The sequence below is a fragment of the Canis lupus genome, chromosome 21 (genome assembly GCF_048164855.1).
Source record: "Canis lupus baileyi chromosome 21, mCanLup2.hap1, whole genome shotgun sequence".
In the NCBI taxonomy this organism is placed as follows: domain Eukaryota; kingdom Metazoa; phylum Chordata; class Mammalia; order Carnivora; family Canidae; genus Canis; species Canis lupus.
This window is the reverse complement of record NC_132858.1, coordinates 15220887-15242846: the sequence shown is the minus strand read 5'-3', so window position 1 is coordinate 15242846 and position 21960 is coordinate 15220887. Positions and strand designations below refer to the sequence as shown.

The following is a 21960-nucleotide window of genomic DNA, read 5'->3' as shown; positions in this document are numbered from 1 at the left end:
TTATTCAATAAATGTGCTGGGAAAATTTATTCTTAGAATAAAAAGGAAACTATATTTCTACCTCACACCATACCTGAAAATGTATATCCTATATGGGTCAAAGATGTAAATGTAAGAAGCAAAACTTTAACACTTATATATATATGATATATATATATATATATATCATATATATCATATATATAATCAGTATATATATGATATATATATATATTATATATATATATAATCAGTACAAGGAAAGAACTTAAGAAGTATATGCACACATCTTTCATCCTGAATCAGGCTTCTTCATCTCTGCATCACAGCTTAGGTGGTGAATCCTTGATCCCAACAGAGTTCACACCAGTATCCAGGTGTCAGTTCCTTTTATACTGGTAATTTTGAAGCATTTCCACTATATTGGATTCCTTTCTGATTAAAATACCTAGATTACATTTTATTTCTTCATTGAAGAACAAATGAAAATTCATGTCTAGCATTTATTCAATACATGTTAAACAAATGGAAGCATTAATATTGCTAAGTACACTAACGGGATCCAATTATAAATTGAAAGAAGGATGAGGGCAAAAAATACCAATTTCATGTCCAATCCATGTTATGGGTTGACCTCTCAACAAGGTAATGTGTAATGCAAGGGCCTTGAAAAACGATCTTCATAATACAGGAATCAACCTCCAAAACTTCTGTAGAGCAATTGTAAACAGAAATGGTACCTTTGACTTCTCACTTAAGTCAAGAACACAAAGTTTACAGAGAATGAGAAAGGCATTCATATGTAAAACAAAGCACATTCCCAAAAGGTTTAACATTTATTGCAATTTTTAAAAAAGTATACCCAGAGAATAGAATTTGATGTAGGCAGACCATGGGTTCCACTCTGACATGAGTGACTTAAATATGTGTTTCAATTACCAGAAGAGACCATTTGATATAGATGTACACAATGGGTTGAATAATTTAATTTTTCTGTCTAAAACTTAACTCAAATATACAAAATCAACTTATGCTACCATCACAGTATAAAGCTAATAAAGTTCACTTCTCATAGATCTATCCTCAACTACGAATATGTGCAGTGAAATTTCAAATTAATTAATTTGACCAAGATATTTATTTTTATTGTTAGTTAAAGCTTTTTTTTAACAATGTGAATTTTTAATTTTAAAATTTCACTCTGTTGAACTAAAAGAGAATAAGTTCTATATTTTTATGTTCCATGGAGGTACCATACCCCACAAACAAAAACTTGAAATAAAACCAAAAATTGATGCCCATTGAAGAATCTTAACACGACATGATTACATATGTCAGGGATTAAACTCACACAATTCTCTTGCTTTGTAAGGGTTATAACATACTCCAATTCAATAAAGATTAATTTATATAGCTGTTTCAGAATAAATAGGTTTAACTAACCCAAGGAGATAATTTTTGAGATATAATCACTGATAGTGAAAATAGTCCTGATTCTGTAAAAGAGTAGTATCATATTTTGCATGAGCAATACAACTCTCTATCAACTAAGGTCACGTTTTTACTCCAAAGTTTCCACATGGCATTTTTTATTTCTGCATTCCTCAGAGTATAGATTAAGGGGTTCAGCATGGGAGTTATGAATGTTAAAAACACAGTCATGAATTTATCGATGGGAAAGGTAGTATTAGGTCTTGCATACAGGAAGATACAGGGAACAAAGAATAAAATAACCACAGTTATATGGGATGCACAGGTGTAGAAGGCTTTGAGTTTCCCATCTAAACTATGAGTCTTAAGGGAGTATAATATGATCCCATAGGAAACTAGAAGAATGAAGAAAATGGCAGTGCAAATGGCTCCTCCATTAGCTATCATAGAAATTCCAATGAGGTAGGTATTGGTGCAAGCAAGTTTCAATAAGGGATACATATCACACACGAAGTTGTCAATGACATTGGGGCCACAGAAAGGGAGCTGATAAATAAAAAGAAATTGAACCAATGAGTGCAGGAAGCCTCCAGTCCAGGCCCCTAGCAGCATAAGAACACATGTCCTCCGATTCATGATGATTAGATAATGAAGTGGTTTACAGATGGCCACATATCGGTCATAGGCCATCACCACCAGAAGAATGACTTCAGCACCAGCAAATAAGTGATCTAGAAAGACTTGAGTCATACAAGCCTGGAAGGAAATAGTCTTCTTCTCATAGAGCAAGTCTGCAATCATCTTGGGAGCAATGACAGTAGAATAAGTAGCATCTATAAATGACAAATAAGCCAGAAAGAAATACATGGGAGAACCCAGAGACTGGCTGGCCATAATGGTCACCATGATAAGCAAATTACCCACTATTGTCACAATGTAGATGAGTAAGAATGGGATAAACAGAAATTTTTGCCCCTCCAGGTCCTGTGTGAGCCCCAGGAGGACAAACTCTGTCACATTGTTTCTATTTCCCATATGTTCTTTGGAAGGCCTTGAACTCTGGTGTCAGAAGCTGCAAACAAAAGAGCCATAATGAATTTGAGAGGATCACAAGCTTTATGTCAAAAATGGCTACCTGACTCAACAATGTTTGCCCCACAGAGCCTCACACAGGGTGACTTTCTAGAGTATGAGAGTTTAGAATCACCAGTCACAGTTTTTGCTTTCATTTCCACAAATTTCTTGCAGCAACTACAATGAGGAGACCAATTTTCTATGTGGGAGGTACATTCAAGTGGGCATATCTGTGACATGACCCACCAAACAACAAAGAAGGTCTTTCTCCAGAATCCTGTTCACAATTACTGCAATCTGCATGTTATATGTCATTTATTTTTATCTTGAATGCTTTCTTGGCCTTCTGAGATCCACCATGGAAATAATCTCATCTCTAATAACCTTATTTACATAATAATACCTAGTTCATGGAGCATAAAGTGATAATTTGAATTTAGATAACTGCCTTTCTGAGTTGCTTCACTATGAGCTCCAAATATTGAAAAATAAGTCACCTGCAGAAGTGAGAGAACCAGACATACCATGAATGCCCCTTAAAGGCTTATTAACTTTATTTAATTCAGCTGAATTTTAAGCATGTAAGAAACCAAATGAGATCAGTATATTAAATTCTTCCCACTCAAGAAAGTACAACATAAGCAACATTTTGTTTGAAAATACACACACATAAGCATACAAACTGAACTGAAATTTATTACAAGCTAGATTATTGGGTAGAAAAATGAATAGTGTAAATCTAAGTAAATAGGTACTACATAGACATTTTCCCTACTTTCCAAAACTGTTTAGAATTGATTATTGTTAACCATAGCTCAATTTAGAATGCAATCATAAAGATTTTAGGCAGAATCATGATATCATAGCAAACATTCTATACTAAAAATCTCAAAACATCAATTGATTTTGCTCAATCATCTTGGGAAAATGCATGTTCTTAATTGGAAAGGTTATAATCTTCTCAGATGTTTAAGTTTCTGAATTCTGGTCATTAAAAACTGTATCTTAAAGAATATGCTAGTACTTCGTGGTAGACCAGCTTTACAATACTCAGGGTGAATTAGCATGTGTTAAAGGTTATTTGATTATTAAAGTGATGAATCGACTAGACCAGATATTTTGTTCATACTGTTAGTTCTTGATTATCTGAGTCTATGTGGAATACAAGACATTCCTTCTTACCTAAGGAAAATAAATTATCCATGAAGACTATCAGATGCCATCCAATGCCAACTGTACATGTAATGGGTGCAATTTTGTTTTGGCAGGATTATTTTAAATGTGCTCCATTATAACATCTATATTTGTAGACTATCATTTGTGAAGGGAATGAGATTATTTTATTCTTTATGCTTCTAGACAAGCTAATTTGTACTCAAAATCAGAGGGAGAATATAAACATAGAAGAGAGAAAATAAGAGAAAACAGAAAAGGCAGATAGGAACCGGCGAAAACCATAAATGAACTGAATGACATAAGCTTTGTAATTGATCAAGTTTGGTTTGGGGGAACTAAATTGGAAGTAGAGGAGTTTCAGATTTCCTGAACTTTCAATCCAGAGTTAGACTGGAGAGTGATCCAGCATCAATACAGGACTCACCCTTCAGAAGTTTTATACTTCCAGAAAACCAAATTCTGAACTTTAAGATATCAGAAGAGACTAGCTACTTAAAGGAGTTCCATCTTTGGAGCTTCCAGCAGTTCATTGCATACATAAATATCTTCACTCACAGTTATAAAGCTGTGTCTGCATTTATAATGGCACAATTCATAGGGATTGTGTGAGCATTCAAGAGGTAACTTCCATTAGGAGAATCCAACCCCTTGTCCTGTAGCACTCATTTGTTAATAGCTGTGTTTTCCCTAGCTGTGTTTTCCCATCATCTATTAGATCTGCCCAGAGAGTAAACACATCTTTTTAATAAAGGTACACATATCACCAGAATCTATATGTGTACCTTATGCATTTTAAGGGTTGATAAATATTTGACTGTTAAAATGTGCTTATGAACATAATTATTACTTTAGGCTATTGAAAACTAGTGATTTGACTCAAAATGATACAAAATTCTATACTTTACCAATGCAGTATTTTATTCAAAATAAATATATCTGCTTCCAACATTCATGAGATACTTCAAATTTCTTAACACAATCAATGAGAACAAATAAATCATTGAGTAATGATCCAAAAACTTAAATCTATGATAACTATCCCACAATGAGAAGTAACATAAATTAAGATCTACACTATGTGAAGCTCAACATAAAGCAGAAAAACAGCCCATGTCTATTGTATGCAAAGTGTAAGATACTGGGAAAGAATTTCAAATCAGCAAAATACTGGAAATTATGGACTCTGAAATTTTGAGTCTAGTCCAGATCTTTTTGAAAAATATGATCACAATACATATATGAATATGTTTCTATTTAGCAGTCTATAGTAAAATCTGTTCCCCACATAAGCAAGCATTTCTTTTAATGATCGAGTAGTGACCATAAAAATGATGCAGCAAAAATGTTGAGGTCTTAATAAACACCTAATCTGATCATCCAATTATAAACAAAGATACATATATGGGTACCTGGATGGCTCAGTCAGTGAAACATCCACCTCTGGCTCAGCTTACCATCCAGGGTCCTAGAATCAAGCCTTCTGCCTGACTTCCTGCTAAATGAGCAGATTGCTTCCCCCTCTCCTTCTACCTCTTCTCCTCCTTCTCCCCCTCCATCTTGCTTACCCCCACCCCCGTCCCTCCTCACTCCTGCACAGGTGCTTACAGGCACCTGCACTTGCTCTCTTTCTCTCCCTCAAATAAACACATAAAACCTTTTTTAAAATTTTTTAAATGTAAAAAGATACATTTTAAAGAACTATCACGTTTTCCCAAGTCAGTTACTTCATAGTAAAGGAAAAATGCTACCTCTAAAACCTGAATGTGGTTGAATAGACTTTGGGAGCAAACACAGAATAACAACAATCAGAGAGAGTTGATTAGCTATCCCATATATAGTCTTTGTGGGTTTTGTTTTGTTTTGTTTTGTTTCATAATTTTTCTGGGGTGTCCCTGGATGTCCACAGTGTACTTTATCAGAACTCAGGTTCTCCATTCTGGTTTGGCATCTAAGCCTCAGAATCTATACTTACCAACTGTGTGACCTTGGGCAAATTACTCACATCATCTGCATAATGAAACATAATGGCATCTAGCACATAGAGTAGTTTTAAAGATTAAATATGATAATGCAAATAAAACTCTCCAAAAACTGTCTAATAAGTAATAAGCGCTAAATAAATTCAAGATGTTATTTACAATTATTTGTTTTCCCATGTCACTTTAGTGCCACATCTCTATAATTAGTTTTACATGAGCTTCCCCAAAGTCCACTGTCTTCTCTCATAATGCAAAGGAACATTCTCTGAGGGATGGATGGATTGACTGGGTCATTATCATATACAATTACAGAACCCCCCTTTCTTTACCATTTGCATCACTGTGTACAAGTGCTCTGTCTGTGTTTCTCTATATCTCATTCTCCTCTTTGCAATGTATCATTAAATCTAAATTTAATCAAAGGCGTTCTCATTTTATAAATAAGAAGTCAACTGGACGCATAACACAATGCATCCATGTTAATCACAATATTTTTAAGACCCTAAAAATGAGAAAATATCCATATAATTAACCCATAGGCAGAAATAGATACTGGCATTTTATAGATCTCATATCTAATAAAATTCATGATTTCCATTTCCACAAACACTAAAATTCACTTTCTAATAAAGAATAAATACAGGTCAATGAATCTAACAAGTAGCTAAATTTCTCTCACCTCAACTTTCCACATTCGTTTTGAGTTTTCCTTTGTAATAAAGAGTTATTAATTTAAATATCAAACTGTTTTGAGAGGTAAATACACACAATAGGAAGCAGAGATTCAAACTGTCATTTCTACACTAGCATTCATAGGAGCATTATTCACAATAGCCAAAACGTAGAAATAATGGAATATTATTTAGCCTTAGAAAGGACCGCTGAGCCACCCAGGGATCCCCAGAAAGGAAAGAAATTCTGATGCATGCTACAACATGGATAAAGCCTGAAGACACTATGCTAGGTGAATTAGCCAGACATAAAAGGGAAAATATCTTATAGTCTCCCTTTTATAAGGTAAATATAGTCATAAGTAAATAGTCATATTCACAGAGACAGAAAGTACAACAGTGTTTACAAGGGGCCAAGGAAATGAGGAGTTATTGTTTAATGGATGCAGAGTTTCAGTTTGGGATGATGATAAAAGCTCTGGAGATGGATAGTGGTAATGAATACACAATAATGTACTATGTATATATTACGTTAATGAAAAGTAACAACAAAATAAAATGTCTACACAGAGTCAGAACATTTAAAGATACTAGTATAAGGTAACAATTTATAAAGAGCTATAGTAATCCTTACTATTATCTCCAATATATTGATACAAAATAAATAATTGTTGGATTCTTTAAATTTTTTTATTGGAAATTCTAATCTAATTATGAGATTCTTTAAATTATATAAAGCAATCTTAAAAAGTTATTTTGAAGACCATATATATATCAGGTTGTACTGTAATGTTATGCTATGTTTTCTTTTTCTCAGTATATAATTAAGTAAATCTAAAATAAAGTGTTGGAGAAATTACTGCCACTGTAATTATTCTAATAATATTTTATACAATAGAGAAAATGCATGTACTTACTATCTTATTTCTGGACCATCTGGCATAAGATATTTTAGATCAAATGGTAAACCTGTTCCTTAAGAAAGATGGATTATTATAAGTTTATTTTGTCCTATTCCTATGACAGTGAAGAGTTTTTTTTTAATAATAAATTTATTTTTTATTGGTGTTCAACTTGCCAACATACAGAATAACACCCAGTGCTCATCCCGTCAAGTGCCCCCCTCAGTGCCCGTCACCCATTCACCCCCACCCCCCGCCCTCCTCCCCTTCCACCACCCCTAGTTTTTTTCCCAGAGTTAGGAGTCTTTATGTTCTGTCTCTCTTTCTGATATTTCCCACACATTTCTTCTCCCTTCCCTTATATTCCCTTTCACTATTATTTATATTCCCCAAATGAATGAGAACATATGAAGAGTTTTTCTGAGTATGTTACCTGGGTTTTCTGTTTCCTCTATGGTCATTTGTTCCAAATCCACACTTCTGCAATTCTATCTCTGGTTCTGGAAGATGATGGCTTAATTGGATGAAGATAACTCAGCATCAAACCCAGTGTGACTGCAGAAAAAATATCAGGACACACTTTGTTAATGCAGCCAGAAATGCTTTGTCACATAACAATTTTTCCCCTTTTGCCTTCACAAAGCATGACCATCTTCAACTTTCATAAACATTTAACAGTTTGGATTATGGAATTATCCAGAGCTCACTTCAAGAATACACAGCTGATATGACTGATGAATCATTGAATTTGAAAGCCATCATTGACATTATGTACCAAAAATCAAATGTAAAATTTCATTATTATATTTAACTAACCAAATTAATTGAATAAACCTTTAATAACATTTTTAGTTCATAATGCAGAGATCTGGATAATCAAAGAAATGGATATTTTGGATTGTTTGGGATATTTCTGAAAGCATTTACACGACTGTTTTAATCTGATCCATGACCAATAATGTAATGGCTTTCTTTTTAATATATTGACAACAACATTAATCCCCAAGGAGAAATCTCCCAGGTAAGGAAATATATGATGGAGCACTAAATCAAGAATGAACAAATTACTTCACTGAGTTGTTAAAATAGTGTGTCTCCAAGGCTGTTTGTTCAAAATTAAACTCACTGAGGATTCATACTCTCGAGAATGGAGGCCTTCCACAAGATCCACGTTTTCAGAGGCTTCTCCTGGCCAATCACTTCAAGAGAATTAAATGGAAAAAAACAGCAATTTAACAGCAGGGAGCACGTCATTTATTAATAGCAAAAATATAATGTTGCAAGAACCAGAATTATTTATTTTCAATTAATCAGCATATATCTGAAATTCTCAAGTTGGAGAGGGCACTGTAGTGAAGTAAAAAGCCTAAGTCTCTGCATATAAAAGACATGCACAATGGCACAATATTATTGGTAATCAAGACACTAAAAGCTTTCATTTAATTTGGAGGAGATAACACCCACATACAAAATTCAAACCCAGAAGTTTTGCCCAAAAGAGGAGAATCTGTCTTAAAAAGAAATACAGAAACAGGTGATCAGGACATCTGATTTGAAAGAGACTATTGCGAAGTAATATAAGAAAAAAAAAAAAAAACTAAATCCAGAACTATTTGACACTTGATATTCAGATGTCTTTTACATAACAATCTCAGGTCTTTAAATCTGAATTTCTGTGTACATCATCTGAAAAATACATTATTTCCTTATTGAGGTTTATTGATATGGAAGTTTTCTATCTCTTTATTGATATTTCCATTTTATTCATGACCTTGACCTTTCCTTTATCTTCCTTTTCTTGGCCTTTGTCATACGTCCTTTACTTCTTTGAGCATCTCTAAAACAGTGTGTTCAAGTCCCGTCCAGTCCTCAGAGATTTTAGGGACAATTTCTATCGGTTTATTTTTTTCCTTTGAATGAGCTGTATTTTCTGGGTTTTTTTCTATGTTTCCAGATTTTATGCTGAAAACTAGACATTTGAATCTAATAATGTAGTAATTCTGGAGATCAGATTCTCCTCCCTTTCCCAGGTTTGCTGTTTTGGGGGTTTCTTTTTGGTTTGGTTTGGTTTTGTTATTATATTGGTTTCTTTTTTTTTTTTTTTTTTTACTGTTATAGATTATCTCTGTGCTAAGAAGCAGTCTAAGGTGCAAACTTAAGGGTTTTGGGGTCTTTTCTGAGCCTGTTCCTTCCCCTGACCGTGCATGGTGAAGTCTCCAACTTCCTTAGGATAAGTGATTCCTTTTGAATGTTCTATTCTTCAATATCTGGCTCCTAAAAGAAAAAGAGAGAGAAGGAGAGAAATGAAGAGGGCATGGAGTCACCACCTCTCTTTAATGAAGATATTTTTATTTTGTTTTAATATTTTATTTATTTATTTGAGAGATAGACAAAGAGCACAAGCAGGAGGAGAGGCAGAAAGAGAGAAGAAGACTCCACTGAGTGGGGAGCAGGGAGCCCTAAAATGGGGCTCAATTCCAGGATCCTGAGATCATGACTCAAACTGAAGGCAGATGCTAAACCATCTGAGCCACCCAGATGCCTCTAATGAAGAAATTTTTAACTAGAAAATACCACAGGCATTCCTATTGAACCTATGAATGAGTCAAGATTTCCTTTATTCAGTTATCCCATTTTTCCTATGTTATTACAATAATATAATATGATACAAAATATTAGAAAGAAAAATCATTAAAATATTAGCATCATGTATGTAGCAAATCCAGAATTAACTGAAATCTATCATTTTAAATGAGATAAATCAGTAAAGTGGCTGAATTCAAGATTAAACTGATAAATACTTTTAGTAAATAGTAGTCATAATTATTTAGAAAATATAATGTAGAAAGGGTATCTCTCATTAATGCAACCCAAATCACAAAATATATGGAAATCAACTAGAAAAAAAAAGGAAGATCCATATGAGAAAAATATAGATATACTTAAGACCTAAATAAAAACAGAGATTTTTTTCATGTTCCCAGATAGAATGATTCAATGTGATCAAGATAGCAGGGCTTGGGGATCCCTGGATGGCTCAACGGTTTAGTGCCTGCCTTCCATTCAGGGTGTGGTCCTGGAGACTCAGGATCAAGTCCCATGTCAAGTCCCACTCAGGCTCCCTGCATGGAGCCTGCTTCTCCCTCTGCCTGTGTCTCTGCCTCTCTCTGTGTGTCTCATGAATAAATAAATAAAATCTTTCAAAAAAAAAAGAAGATAGTAGAGCTTTTCCAAATTAGTTGGACATTGAATATATTGTCAAACAAAACCTGAATAGGTTTCTTTCTAAGACCTCTGAACTTGATCTAATACTTATGTGGGTAATAATTGTTCAAAACAGAAAACGTTGTTTTTAATAAGAGTATTGGGTGATAGGCTTCTTATCAGACATCAAAATCTACTCACATGACCTAAAATAAAAGATATTGGCTTGCAAATAACCAGCCAACCAAAGGAGATACATAGATATTTGGATATATAATAAGCCTGACATATCAGATTAGGGAAATACATTGGACTTTTTTAACATTTTGAAATACTGGATTTAAGGCAACAAAAATCCATTTGGAAAGTAGATTTAAATTCTTAAGATATATGTGCATACACACACACACACACACACACATATTCTTTTTTCCCTAAAACTCCCACACATGCAAGCTTATTTATACTCAAAGCTGTAAATATAAATAAACTAGAAGAAAATATTTATGGATTGTTATATGAGCTTGAAATAAAAATGCAGCAATTCTGACAACACTGAAAGAAAAAGTACAACCACTCACACTACCAAAACACTAGGAAAAACTTTTAAGTTTTGCATTATGAAAAAATCGCTTTTAAGTCAATAAAACATTGTGAATATGCCAAATAAATTGAAGTACGTGAAGAGGCACTTCAAAAGAGAAGTGCCAATGGTAAAATACAGTGCTGCTAACAAAATGAATGTAAATTGTTGACTTGCAGTGAGATATAATTTGGCTTATATTATAAAAATTACAAATATTTATAAAATCTATTTTCAGTAGGTATGTGGGAAAAAGCAATAAAAACATAAATAAATTTATCAAAAGAGATATTAAAATTTTATAAAATTTTTCCAAATTTTAAGAGCATTAAAACCTAAATGAGTGCAGAGTTGTTATATTCAGAACATGAAGATTCAGTTGTCAGTGACATCAATGTAATTTCAACACAAAAATACCAAAAGCTTTTTAAAAATTCCAATAAAATTAATATACCATATTCTATGGGTTTCTGGTGTACAATATAGTGATTCAACAATTCTATACATTACTCAGCTCACCATGGTAAGTGTATTCTTAATCCCCTTCACCTACTTCACTCATCCACACATGCACCTCCGTGCTGGTAACTATCAGTTTGGTCTCTACTTCTGAGAGTCTGTCTTTTTGTTTGTCTCATTTTGTTGATTTCTCCATAAATTCCACATATGAATGAAATCATATGGTATTTGTTTTTTCAGGACTCACATCTAGGTCTTTAATCTACTTTGATGAGTTTATTTTGTGTATGGTGTAAAAAAGTGGTCCAGTGTCATTCTTTTGCATGTAGCTATCTAGTTTTCCCAACACAATTTGTTGAAGAGACTGTCTTTTTCTTATTGTATATTCTTCCCTCCTTTGTCAAAGATTAATTGACCATATAATCATGGGTTTATTTCTAGGCTCTCTATTCTACTGATGTGTGTCTATTTTTGTGCCAATACTATACTGTTTCCATTGCAACAGCTTTGTAGTATATCTTAAATTCAAGGATCATGATACCTCCAGTTTTGTTTTTGTTTTTCAACATTGCTTTGGCTATTTGAGGTCTTTTGTGGTTCTCTACAAATTTGGGATTCTTTGCTCCATTGCTACGAAAAAATGTTGGCATTTTGATAGGGATTGCATTAAATCTGTAGATTGCTTTGGGTAGTATTGGCATTTTAACAATATTTGTTCTCACAATGTATAAGCATAGAATGTCTTTCCATTTTTTTGTGTCATCTTGAATTTCTTTTATCAATGTTTTATAGTTTTCAGAATACAGGTCTTTCATCTTTTTGGTTAAGTTTTTTCCTAGGTACTTTATTATTATTGGTGTAATTGTATATGTAATTGTTTTCTTAATTTCTCTCTCTGCTATTTCATTATTAGTATATAAAATACAACATATTTATGTAAAATGATTTTGTATCCTGTGACCTTACTGAATTCATTTTTCAGTTCTAGAAGCTTTCGGTGGAAATTCTTGAGAGTTTCCTATATATAATACCATGTCATCTACAAATAGTGAAAGTTTTACTTCTTCCTTTCCAAATTAGATGCCTTTTATTTCTTTACCTTGTCCAGTTGCTGTGGCTAGGATTTCCGGTATATGTTGAATAAAAGTGGTGAGTGTGGACATCCTTATTTTGTTTCTGATTTTAGGGAAAAAGCTCTCAGTTTGAGTATGATGTTAACTATGGGTTTTCCATATATGGCCTTCATTATGTTAAAGGTATGCTCCCTCTAAACCTCCTTCTTGAGGGCTTTACCATGGATGGATATTATACTTTGTCTAATGTTCTTTCCGTTTCTACTGAAATGATTATATGGTTATCTTTTCTTCTGTTGATGTAATATATCACATTAATTGATTTGTAAATATTGAACCACTCTTGTAATGCAGAAATAAATCCCAATGATCATGGTGAATTATTTTTTTAATGTATTGTTTGATTCAGTTTGCTAATATTTTGTTAAGAATTTTGGCATTTATGTTCATCAGCCAAGTTTGCCTGTAGTTCTCTTTTTTGTGTGTGGTGTCTTTATCTGGTTTTAGTATGAGGGTAATGCTAGCCTCAGAGAATGAATTTGGAAGTTTTCCTTCTTCTTCTATCATTTGGAATAGTTTGAGAAGAATAGGTATTAATTCTTTTAATATTTGGTAAAAAAAATAATAATAAATGTTTGGTAGAACTCACCTATGAAATCATCTGGTTCTGGAATTTGTTGGGATTTTTTTAATTACAGATTCAATTTCATGGCTGGTAATTTGCCTGTTCAAATTTTCTATTTCTTCCTGATTCAATTATGGAAGGTTATTTGTTTCTAGGAATGTAACTATTTCTTCTAGATTGTCCAATTTGTTGGCATATAATTTTTCATAATATTCTCTTATAATCCTGTGTTTTTCTATCATGTTGGTTGCTATTTATGCTCTTTCTTTTTTTTTTTTTTTTTTGGTCTTTCATTTCTGATTGTATTTGAATCCTCTCTTCCTCTTTTCTGTTTGATGAGGCTGGCTAGAGGCTTATCAAATTTGTTGATCTTTTCAAAGAATGAGCTCAGGATATATATAGATATATTATTGTTTTTTACTTTTATAGTTAACATATAGTGTTATATTAGTTTCACTGTATTATATACTGATTCAACAATTCTAAATGTTATTACTCAGTGCTCATCATGATAAATGTACTCTTAATCCCCTTCACCCATTCTCCCCAAACACCTTTTCTCTGACAATCTTTATTTTAAATGAGTACCCTCAGTTAAGTTCTTTTTTCAACAATAACATTTTTGCTTGAAGCATATTTCAGAATACATGGTTCTAAAAGATATATATTATCTTTTAGATATATACATATAGATATCACATTCCATCCAAGAAAAATAGAATACACATTTTCTTCAAGTACGTACTGAAGAACGCCCTGGTTAAATCTCATAAATAGAGACATAATATATATTACAAATCTAAAAAGACTGAATCATACTATATTTCTACTCTAATCTTTATTATTCTACTCTAATCTTTATTATTTCTTCCCTTCTACTGGTCTTGGGTTTTGTTTTTGTCTTTTTTTCTAGCTCTTCTAAGAGACTACAATATTTAAAAGTTAATTGCATATATTATCAATATGCATGAAAAAATGCTTAATAAAATTTTAAAATAAAAAAAAGTTCTACAGTTTTTTTAGTTAGAAAATTCTTATAAATCATAGATTATACTCCATGTTACAATGAAAGCAGTTTGATTTTCTTCCTAGTTTTTTTTTTTTTAAGATTTTATTTATTTATTCATGAGAGACACACAGAGAGAGGTAAAAACACAGGCAGAGGGAGAACCAGGCTCCACGCAGGGAGCCGGATGTGGGACTCAATCCGGGGCTCCAGGACCACACCCTGGGCTGAAGGCAGTGGTAAACCACTGAGCCACCCAAGCTGCCCCTTCTTCCTAGTTTACAGTGTTCCAGGATGGACTGCAGACAGAAAAACCTGTTATCGGTATTTTTTGCATGACTGTGAAAAACAAATTTTGTTTAGACCAAAGAAAACATTGCTAAGTCTGTAAGTACAAAGTATTTAAATAGAATACAACTTTTAGGAAACATATTGCTATGCAAAATAATGCATTTCTTTTTTTTAATAATGTTTTATTGGTGTTCAATTTGCCAACATATAGAATAACACCCTGTGCTCATCCTCTTTCTTTACCCATATCTTCAGTATCATGAAAACAAAATAAACAGTTCTATCTATTCTTTGAAGAATTGCAAAAATGTACCTAATAACTAATGAAGGAAAGGATAAAAATATGTTTATAATTTGGATGAGTATGGTTTTCTGTGCTCAGATCGAGAACTAGAATCTGTTTTTATCATTAACTATCCCACACAGTTTCATCCCAACATGTGAAAACATCCAACATCCCATTTAACAAAATTGCTCACTGATAGTGTCTAACCAAACACTATATCATCCTCCATATAAATGTCTTGAACTGCAGAAGCATAAGCACTGACCTGAGGAATGGAAGTAATTTTAAAGGCAGGATGCACAATGCAGGTACAGAAGGTTGCCACACTGATAGAATAATGAACATTAAAATCTAGAAACCACTCTTTTGGCCCCAGTAACTTATTCTAAGTATTAGCCAAATTGTTTTCTCATTAATTTAGGTGAGAGTAAATTTTCAAAGGTAATTGCTTTTCACATTTTAAACTTAAAAATTCATTTCTAAATACCCATTTTGATATGAGCCAAGAAAAATAAGGCTACACAGTGAAATTAATTTTATTTTTACTTATAATTGGAAAAATACCTGTGCCTTTTATCCATCCTTTTACCTATCAGATTGATTCTTACTTCAAAAGATAATTTATTCTATTTTTTGATGACTTTGTATAAAATAAAAAGAAATATCTCTAGAGAATCCATTGAATTGGCTAAATCCATTGTTAGAATTTTACCTTTTTTCTTGCTTTAGAATTAAAATAAGTGTATTCAGTTTAGGTGACACATTCTTATTCTACCTTTTGTTAAATTTTTACACCAGAATTTTTCCATAGCATTTTTCATCTCTGAATTTCTCAAGGTATATATTAAAGGATTTAACATGGGAGTGATAACTGTATAAACCAGAGTTACAGACTTATCAATGGGCAAGTTAGAAACAGGTCTAACATACATGAAAATGCAGGGAACAAAAAAAAGGACAACCACTGTGGTGTGGGAACTGCAGGTAGACAGGGCTTTGCGCCTCCCTTCTGGACTGTGACTTTTAAGAGAATTTAGAATGACTCCATAGGAGATGAGTAGAAGGATAAAGATGACCATACAGATTGCTCCACCGTTGGCAATCACAGTGAGGCCTATTAAGTAGGTGTCAGTGCAGGCAAGTTCTAATAATGGGTACATGTCACAGATAAAGTGATCAATGACATTGGGGCCACAAAATGGGAGGCTGTACACAAAGAGAAGCTGAACCATAGAGTGCACAAGACCTCCAATCCAGGCCACCACTATCAGCAGGATGCAAACCTGTCGATTCATAACAGTCAGGTAATGCAGTGGCCTACAGATGGCCACATAGCGATCATAGGCCATCATGACCAGAAGGAAGACCTCAGAACCCCCAAAGAAGTGTTCTAGAAAGAGCTGACCCATGCAAGCTGGGAAAGAAATTGTCTTTTTGTCACAGAGTAAGTCTATAATCAATTTGGGTGAAATGACAGTGGAATAAACAGCATCCATAAGTGACAGATAGGCAAGGAAAAAGTACATGGGGGAGCCCAGAGAGGGGCTGCCAAAAACAGTCACTACAATGAGTAGGTTGCCCACCATTGTCACAATGTAGATGAGTAAAATCATGACAAATAATGCTTTCTGCCCCTCAGGATCCTGAGTGAGGCCAAGGAGGACAAATTCTGTCACATTATTATTTCCCATGTACTCTTTCTATAAGGCCTGTTTCAAGGTTGAGAGATGAGAACAGGACCTGTAATGAAATCATGAACATGACCATAAATATGTCCATTGTTAAGAATACGTCTTCATCATTATATCTTTTTCTACAGCAGTTTACACGCAATAAACATTTAGTGATACCTATTGAGTTCTTCTTCCAAAAAGCCCATTACACTTTCCCTTGACAATTCTATTTCTCTTCAGATGATTTTGTTGGCCTACAAGTAAGAATTTCTTTCTCTAAGTCTTAGTGGATCATTTATAGAAAAGAGCAATCAAAAGCCTAAATCTAGTCATATATTTATTATAGCCTTATTTAAAATATGTCAGCCCTTGGCACAGAAGTCAGCAGCCACAAACAAGGAAAGGATTCCTGCTCTCCAGAAACTTACTTTCTGGTAGTGGCAATAAACTCTACACAAATCAGCATAGAGTCAGTCCTTTGAAGTGGTAATATTTGCAGTGAGTAAGTACCTTTACACTGTGATTTATCTAGCACCAAAAATAGCAGCTTTTCTGGAATAATTCACTTAATACTATGATATTTCACTGTTAGTTGTTCAGACTAGACTTTGACATAATGACTAGACTGAGCTGTACCAAACAACTACAAAATTATTTAGCATATCACTCTCTATCACGGGAGTCTGATTCTCTATTAGCTTTTTAAGAGTTGAGATTTATCACCCTTTAATCTTTGCCTACTGCACAACTCTTAACACATATACACTATTAAAAAAAAACCCATACACACTATCTAGATTTTCAGCAAATATATTTGAATGGAACTGAACTGACTTGCAATTTTTACAAATTGTTACATTAACTTGGTTTTTTTTTTTTTTTTCAAAACCCTTGGGGTAAACGACATAGTGAGACAAGAAAAACAGTCCCTGAAAAAAGAGGTAGGGGAAAATAGGGCATGGTTTTATTTATAGTGCTTCTTGGATACCGAGAGTGCTCAAAAATAGAACTTTTGGGTGCCTGGGTGGCTCCGGGAAGCATCTAACTTTAGCTCAGGTCATAATCTCAGGGTCCTTAGATCCAGCCTGGCCACAGAGCTCAGTGCTCAGCAGGGAGTCTGTTTCTCCCTCTCCCTTTGCCCATCCCCCTGCTTGTGTTCTATCTCTTTCAAATAAATAAATAAAATCTTAAGAAAAAAAAATAGAACTTCAGTGCCCAGGTTGTAAAAAGCAGCACACTCAGGGGAAAACTCTAAGCCAGGGTGAGAAGGCATGAGCTTGAGTCATCTTCTAACTATAATTACATCCTGTCTCAGTCTGTTTGCTGGAAAATAAAATGATTGAACTAGGTGATCGCAGAATCCTTTCCAGTCGAACTCTCTGCAATACTTTTCATGCAGCCTCGTCTCTTCTATTCTGCTGACATTTTTCTCTTTTTTTTCATATTTTTATAATTAAATAAAAATTTCCAAGCTTAACCACTATTCCCTGAAAAATGCTAGCCAGTGGTAAATGGGATTTGATCATGGTAAAGGCCAAATAATGACTACAAGTTTCTCATTCAGTGTACCCATTTAAGACCCAAAACATCTTGGAGAGAGCATAACATGGTAGTGAATAAAAGTGGACTCTGGAGCTGGACTGTCTGTGTTGGAATCCCAGCTCCAACACTTACCATTTAGATGACCTTGGGCAACTTAAACTCTCTGGGACTCAGTTTCATGAATTTTGGAATGAGGATAATAATAGTTTCTACCTCCTAAGCCTGTTGTTTGATTAATAAATAAAGCACCTAGAATATGCCTGGCACTAGGTAAAAGCTCAACAAATTACAGTATTATTAATGTTCTTGAATATTTCACTGTTAAATTGCATCAGAACAAATCATCTGGATCTTTGTCATTTTGACAAGAATTATAGATAAAGTTCTGGATAAAAGTATATTGCACTTGGGATCCCTGGGTGGCGCAGCGGTTTGGCGCCTGCCTTTGGCCCAGGGCGCGATCCTGGGATCGGATCCCACGGCGGGCTCCCGGTGCATGGAGCCTGCTTCTCCCTCTGCCTGTGTCTCTGCCTCTCTCTCTCTCTCTCTGTGACTATCATGAATAAATAAATAAAATCTTAAAAAAAAAAAGAATATTGCACCTATAACTCATGAACCCCTTTTTGTGCATAGAATAAGGTTGTATGCCTATTTTATTACATATGAGTAGTAATATTTACCTATGAGGAAATGTATCTTGTCGAGATGCAAGCAGAAAGCTGGGGGGGGGACAGGTAGAAAATGAAAGAAAAGAAGTATCAAATCAGGAAGGAGAAATTATGTTTAAGAAATGAATATTCACAGGTAAAAAAAATATTAATGTGATAATTAAGTGATGTTAGTTTTCTTTGAAAAATCATATTCAGAAAGGTCTCCTTTAGTGAGAGAGAGCTAGAAGCCAAATCCTGTGAGCCTTCCAGTGGTCACTGAGGAGGCATTTGAGGAAATCATAACAAGTAAACACAGAGCACATCTCAGTAAAAAAGAAAATTCAAAAAGAATAAAAGCCCTGATTCCTCAGAAACCCTACATCTAACAGTAAGGACAAAATTAAATGAGAAAAGACTTGTACAGCTACAGATACAAACCCAAACTTTTGGGTTATTCAGTGTTCAGGAGAATTACAGAATTACTAAGTCCCAAATATAGACAAGTTGATTCCATTCCCATAGTTTTTGCAGGGGGTGAGGATAAGTGCAGAAGACTGAGGTTTCCTTAGAAGCCAGGTATGATCAATAGTCCACATGCCTCATTCACATGACTACTCCATTTGGTTCAGGAGTTCTATCACTGTTGAAGCTCTAGATTGACAAAGCCATACCAGTTGAAGAACATAAGGATATAAGGCAGTCTATATCCAGTTATTATTTTTTAATCCTTACTTTCTGAAGGAAAGAGTATCTTATCAATCCTAGTGTTGGATTTTACTAGGATAAATCTATTAGTTAAATTATTCACATGTAGAAATTAAGTATACAAACTATTCTCCACAGTTTAAGTCATCAAAGATTTTATAACTATAAAAACTGAGAGCATGTTACAAGGCTTTAATAACTGAAACCACTAAGTTAACATGGCTCTATTTTATTAAAAAAATAAATTAAGATCCCACAGTAACAAAAATACTACAGTACTATACAATTACAGTTTTATATCTTAGTGGCCAAAATTTACCCCCCTTAGCATGAGTTTTTTCAGAAATATGCACAAACACGGTTTCTATGATAATTTTAAGATTCACACATAACAGCCTACATCAAGCTTCCAAAACAAAATAGGCTTTTATTCTTTTATATTCTAACAGACTTGATATGATATGTGATTTTAAATTTTCTAATTTAATGTCTAACAGTAATTATAAAATTGGCATAATATAAATACTATGTAACTGTAGTAATAGCCCATGAGCCAAGGTTGCTTATCAATCCATTAGTTCATTTTAAACTAAAATAAAGTCTGCTTGAGGTTCTCTGCCTCTACTCTTCCCCCTGCTTACACACTCTCCTGTTTTCTCTCTCTCTCAATAAATAAACAAAACCTTTTAAAAAGCATTTAATATTCCCCTTTGTTATTTGCAAAATGGACAATAAACATGTCAGGCTATAATACTGAAACCAAACATATTTTATATACACTGGCTAGATTCATTTTTGCCAGCTTAATTCAGACCTCTTCCAATGAAAATATATCATATTTAAGCATTAGCTATATTTAAATAAATAACATGAATTTTTACTGAATATGCCTTGGTTGTTTTAAAGACTTACTTCTTGGGTCTTTTCTCTGGACGTTAAAAATAGTGCTTCTACCACTGTGGATAGCAATAGATACTTCACATAACTATGTGTTGCAACAGAACATATAATAATGTGTGGCTGATCAGTCCACCTAGAAATAGTTCCAAATGGTCACACTTTCCACATTTCCATGCAGGCTCCCCATCATCTCAGTCTTTCAGATGAGTGTAGAACTATCCATGTGGATGCCTAAAATACAAAGACACTTAAAACAACACAAATATTAACTGTACAAAGATAGTTGAACATTCTCACTCACTGGGAAAATGTCTTCAGAGAAAGACAAAGCTGCTAATGTTGGGAAAACTATGCAAAAATTGGCCTTACTAGTAGAAATTAGCTTGATCAAGCCCTTATTTACCAATATAAAAACACTCAAATTTTAAAAAATAACCTTAAATTAGTTACTTGAATGAATCTCTTATTAGGCAGTTATGGTGAGGCAACCAAAAAGTATTTTATTCATATATCTGAACATTAACATGTCTCTGTGCCTAACAAAACAAATTCTGAAATTTGCTTCCTGGAAGACCAATGACTAAACTATCTATTCAGTTATTCATAATGTATCTCTAAGGCTGCTTCCATAATGGAAAGCATTTTTCTACCTTTCCCCAGTTTCATACCAAAGAACTAGGGCCTTCCACATACTTATGAGGGATATATATGAACAGGAAAGCACACCAGAGAAACGTATAGGTGATGAAGAGAAACTCCAGCCTGGGCAGATATTTGAATCCTCAGAAATCTCTTGGGCCATTGTTATCAGGAAAATAATCTTTCCATTTATATATGCAGACACAGCCTATGGCTTTCCACATCATTACTGTATTCAATGAAAGAGAATGTAAGGACATTACACATTAGTTCATGAGAATATTTGGAATAAATTCAAATAAAGTTACCCCTTCTGGACAGTTTTCTTCCCAGAAAAATCCTTAGAGGAAAAAAACTAGGTTCTTGCCAAGAAAGACTAGCAGACAGTCAAACGTGTGAAAAGCCTCTAATTTGAACAGAAAAAATATATATATCAAACAAATAATAAATTGTGAATTTCATTTAGGAGAACATTTAAGTAAGGCAAGTCTTATCTATACCAAAGTGAAAGGAGAACCAGTCTCAGATTTACTTATGCAATCACGTCTGCAACAAAGGAGGTCCTATCTCTACCTGTTAGCATCTCTAATCAAGAGGCCCTGGGGCTCAGAGGGAGAAGGCCTTAGGATGAGGGAAATTACTGAGGTCAAAGTTGCAATTCATAAAAAGAGAACGAGTCACAGTTATTTAATTCTGTGTTGGAATGGATGCCGTTGACCAAGGCCTGAATCTATGTCAACTGACATCATAATGATTTTCAGTGCATTAATTCAATCCCTTAATTTCAGTCCAGTGTCAACTGAGTAACTGTTTCTACAAGAAACAAATTATTTTCCAACAAAAGCCTGCTTCTATATCAAGTCTCTAAGGGCTTCAACTCACTCATTTTCCAATAGCTTATGATGGGCTCCATTGAGCAACTTGATCTTTACATATGTTTAGCTGTAAATTGTGTCTTCTAGATGATAAGGATCATACATAAAGAGCCATTAAAATACATATTTATGTTAAAAATAAAGCTTTAAAGGCAGCTAAGCTTTTAACTTAAGAAGTTACAAAAAGAGGACTAAATTAAAGACAAAGTAAAGAAAAAAAGAGGAGGTAATGAAGGA

The 21960-nt window shown here is 33.8% G+C and overlaps 2 protein-coding genes across 2 annotated transcripts; both read right to left on the bottom strand.

The window, feature by feature from the left end:
• Nucleotides 1–993: 993 nt before the first annotated feature.
• On the bottom strand, nt 994–20336 carry LOC140613344 (olfactory receptor 4A15-like). The gene is made up of 6 exons (XM_072791876.1): nt 20222–20336; nt 9412–9486; nt 8339–8411; nt 7646–7767; nt 7228–7285; nt 994–2482 (listed from the first exon to the last, which is right to left on the bottom strand). The coding sequence occupies exon 6, from the start codon at nt 2443–2445 to the stop codon at nt 1492–1494; it is 954 nt and encodes a 317-aa protein (XP_072647977.1). The 5' UTR covers nt 2446–2482; nt 7228–7285; nt 7646–7767; nt 8339–8411; nt 9412–9486; nt 20222–20336; the 3' UTR covers nt 994–1491.
• On the bottom strand, nt 15486–16433 carry LOC140613342 (olfactory receptor 4A5-like). The gene has a single exon (XM_072791875.1). The coding sequence runs from the start codon at nt 16428–16430 to the stop codon at nt 15486–15488; it is 945 nt and encodes a 314-aa protein (XP_072647976.1). The 5' UTR covers nt 16431–16433.
• Nucleotides 20337–21960: the final 1624 nt, after the last annotated feature.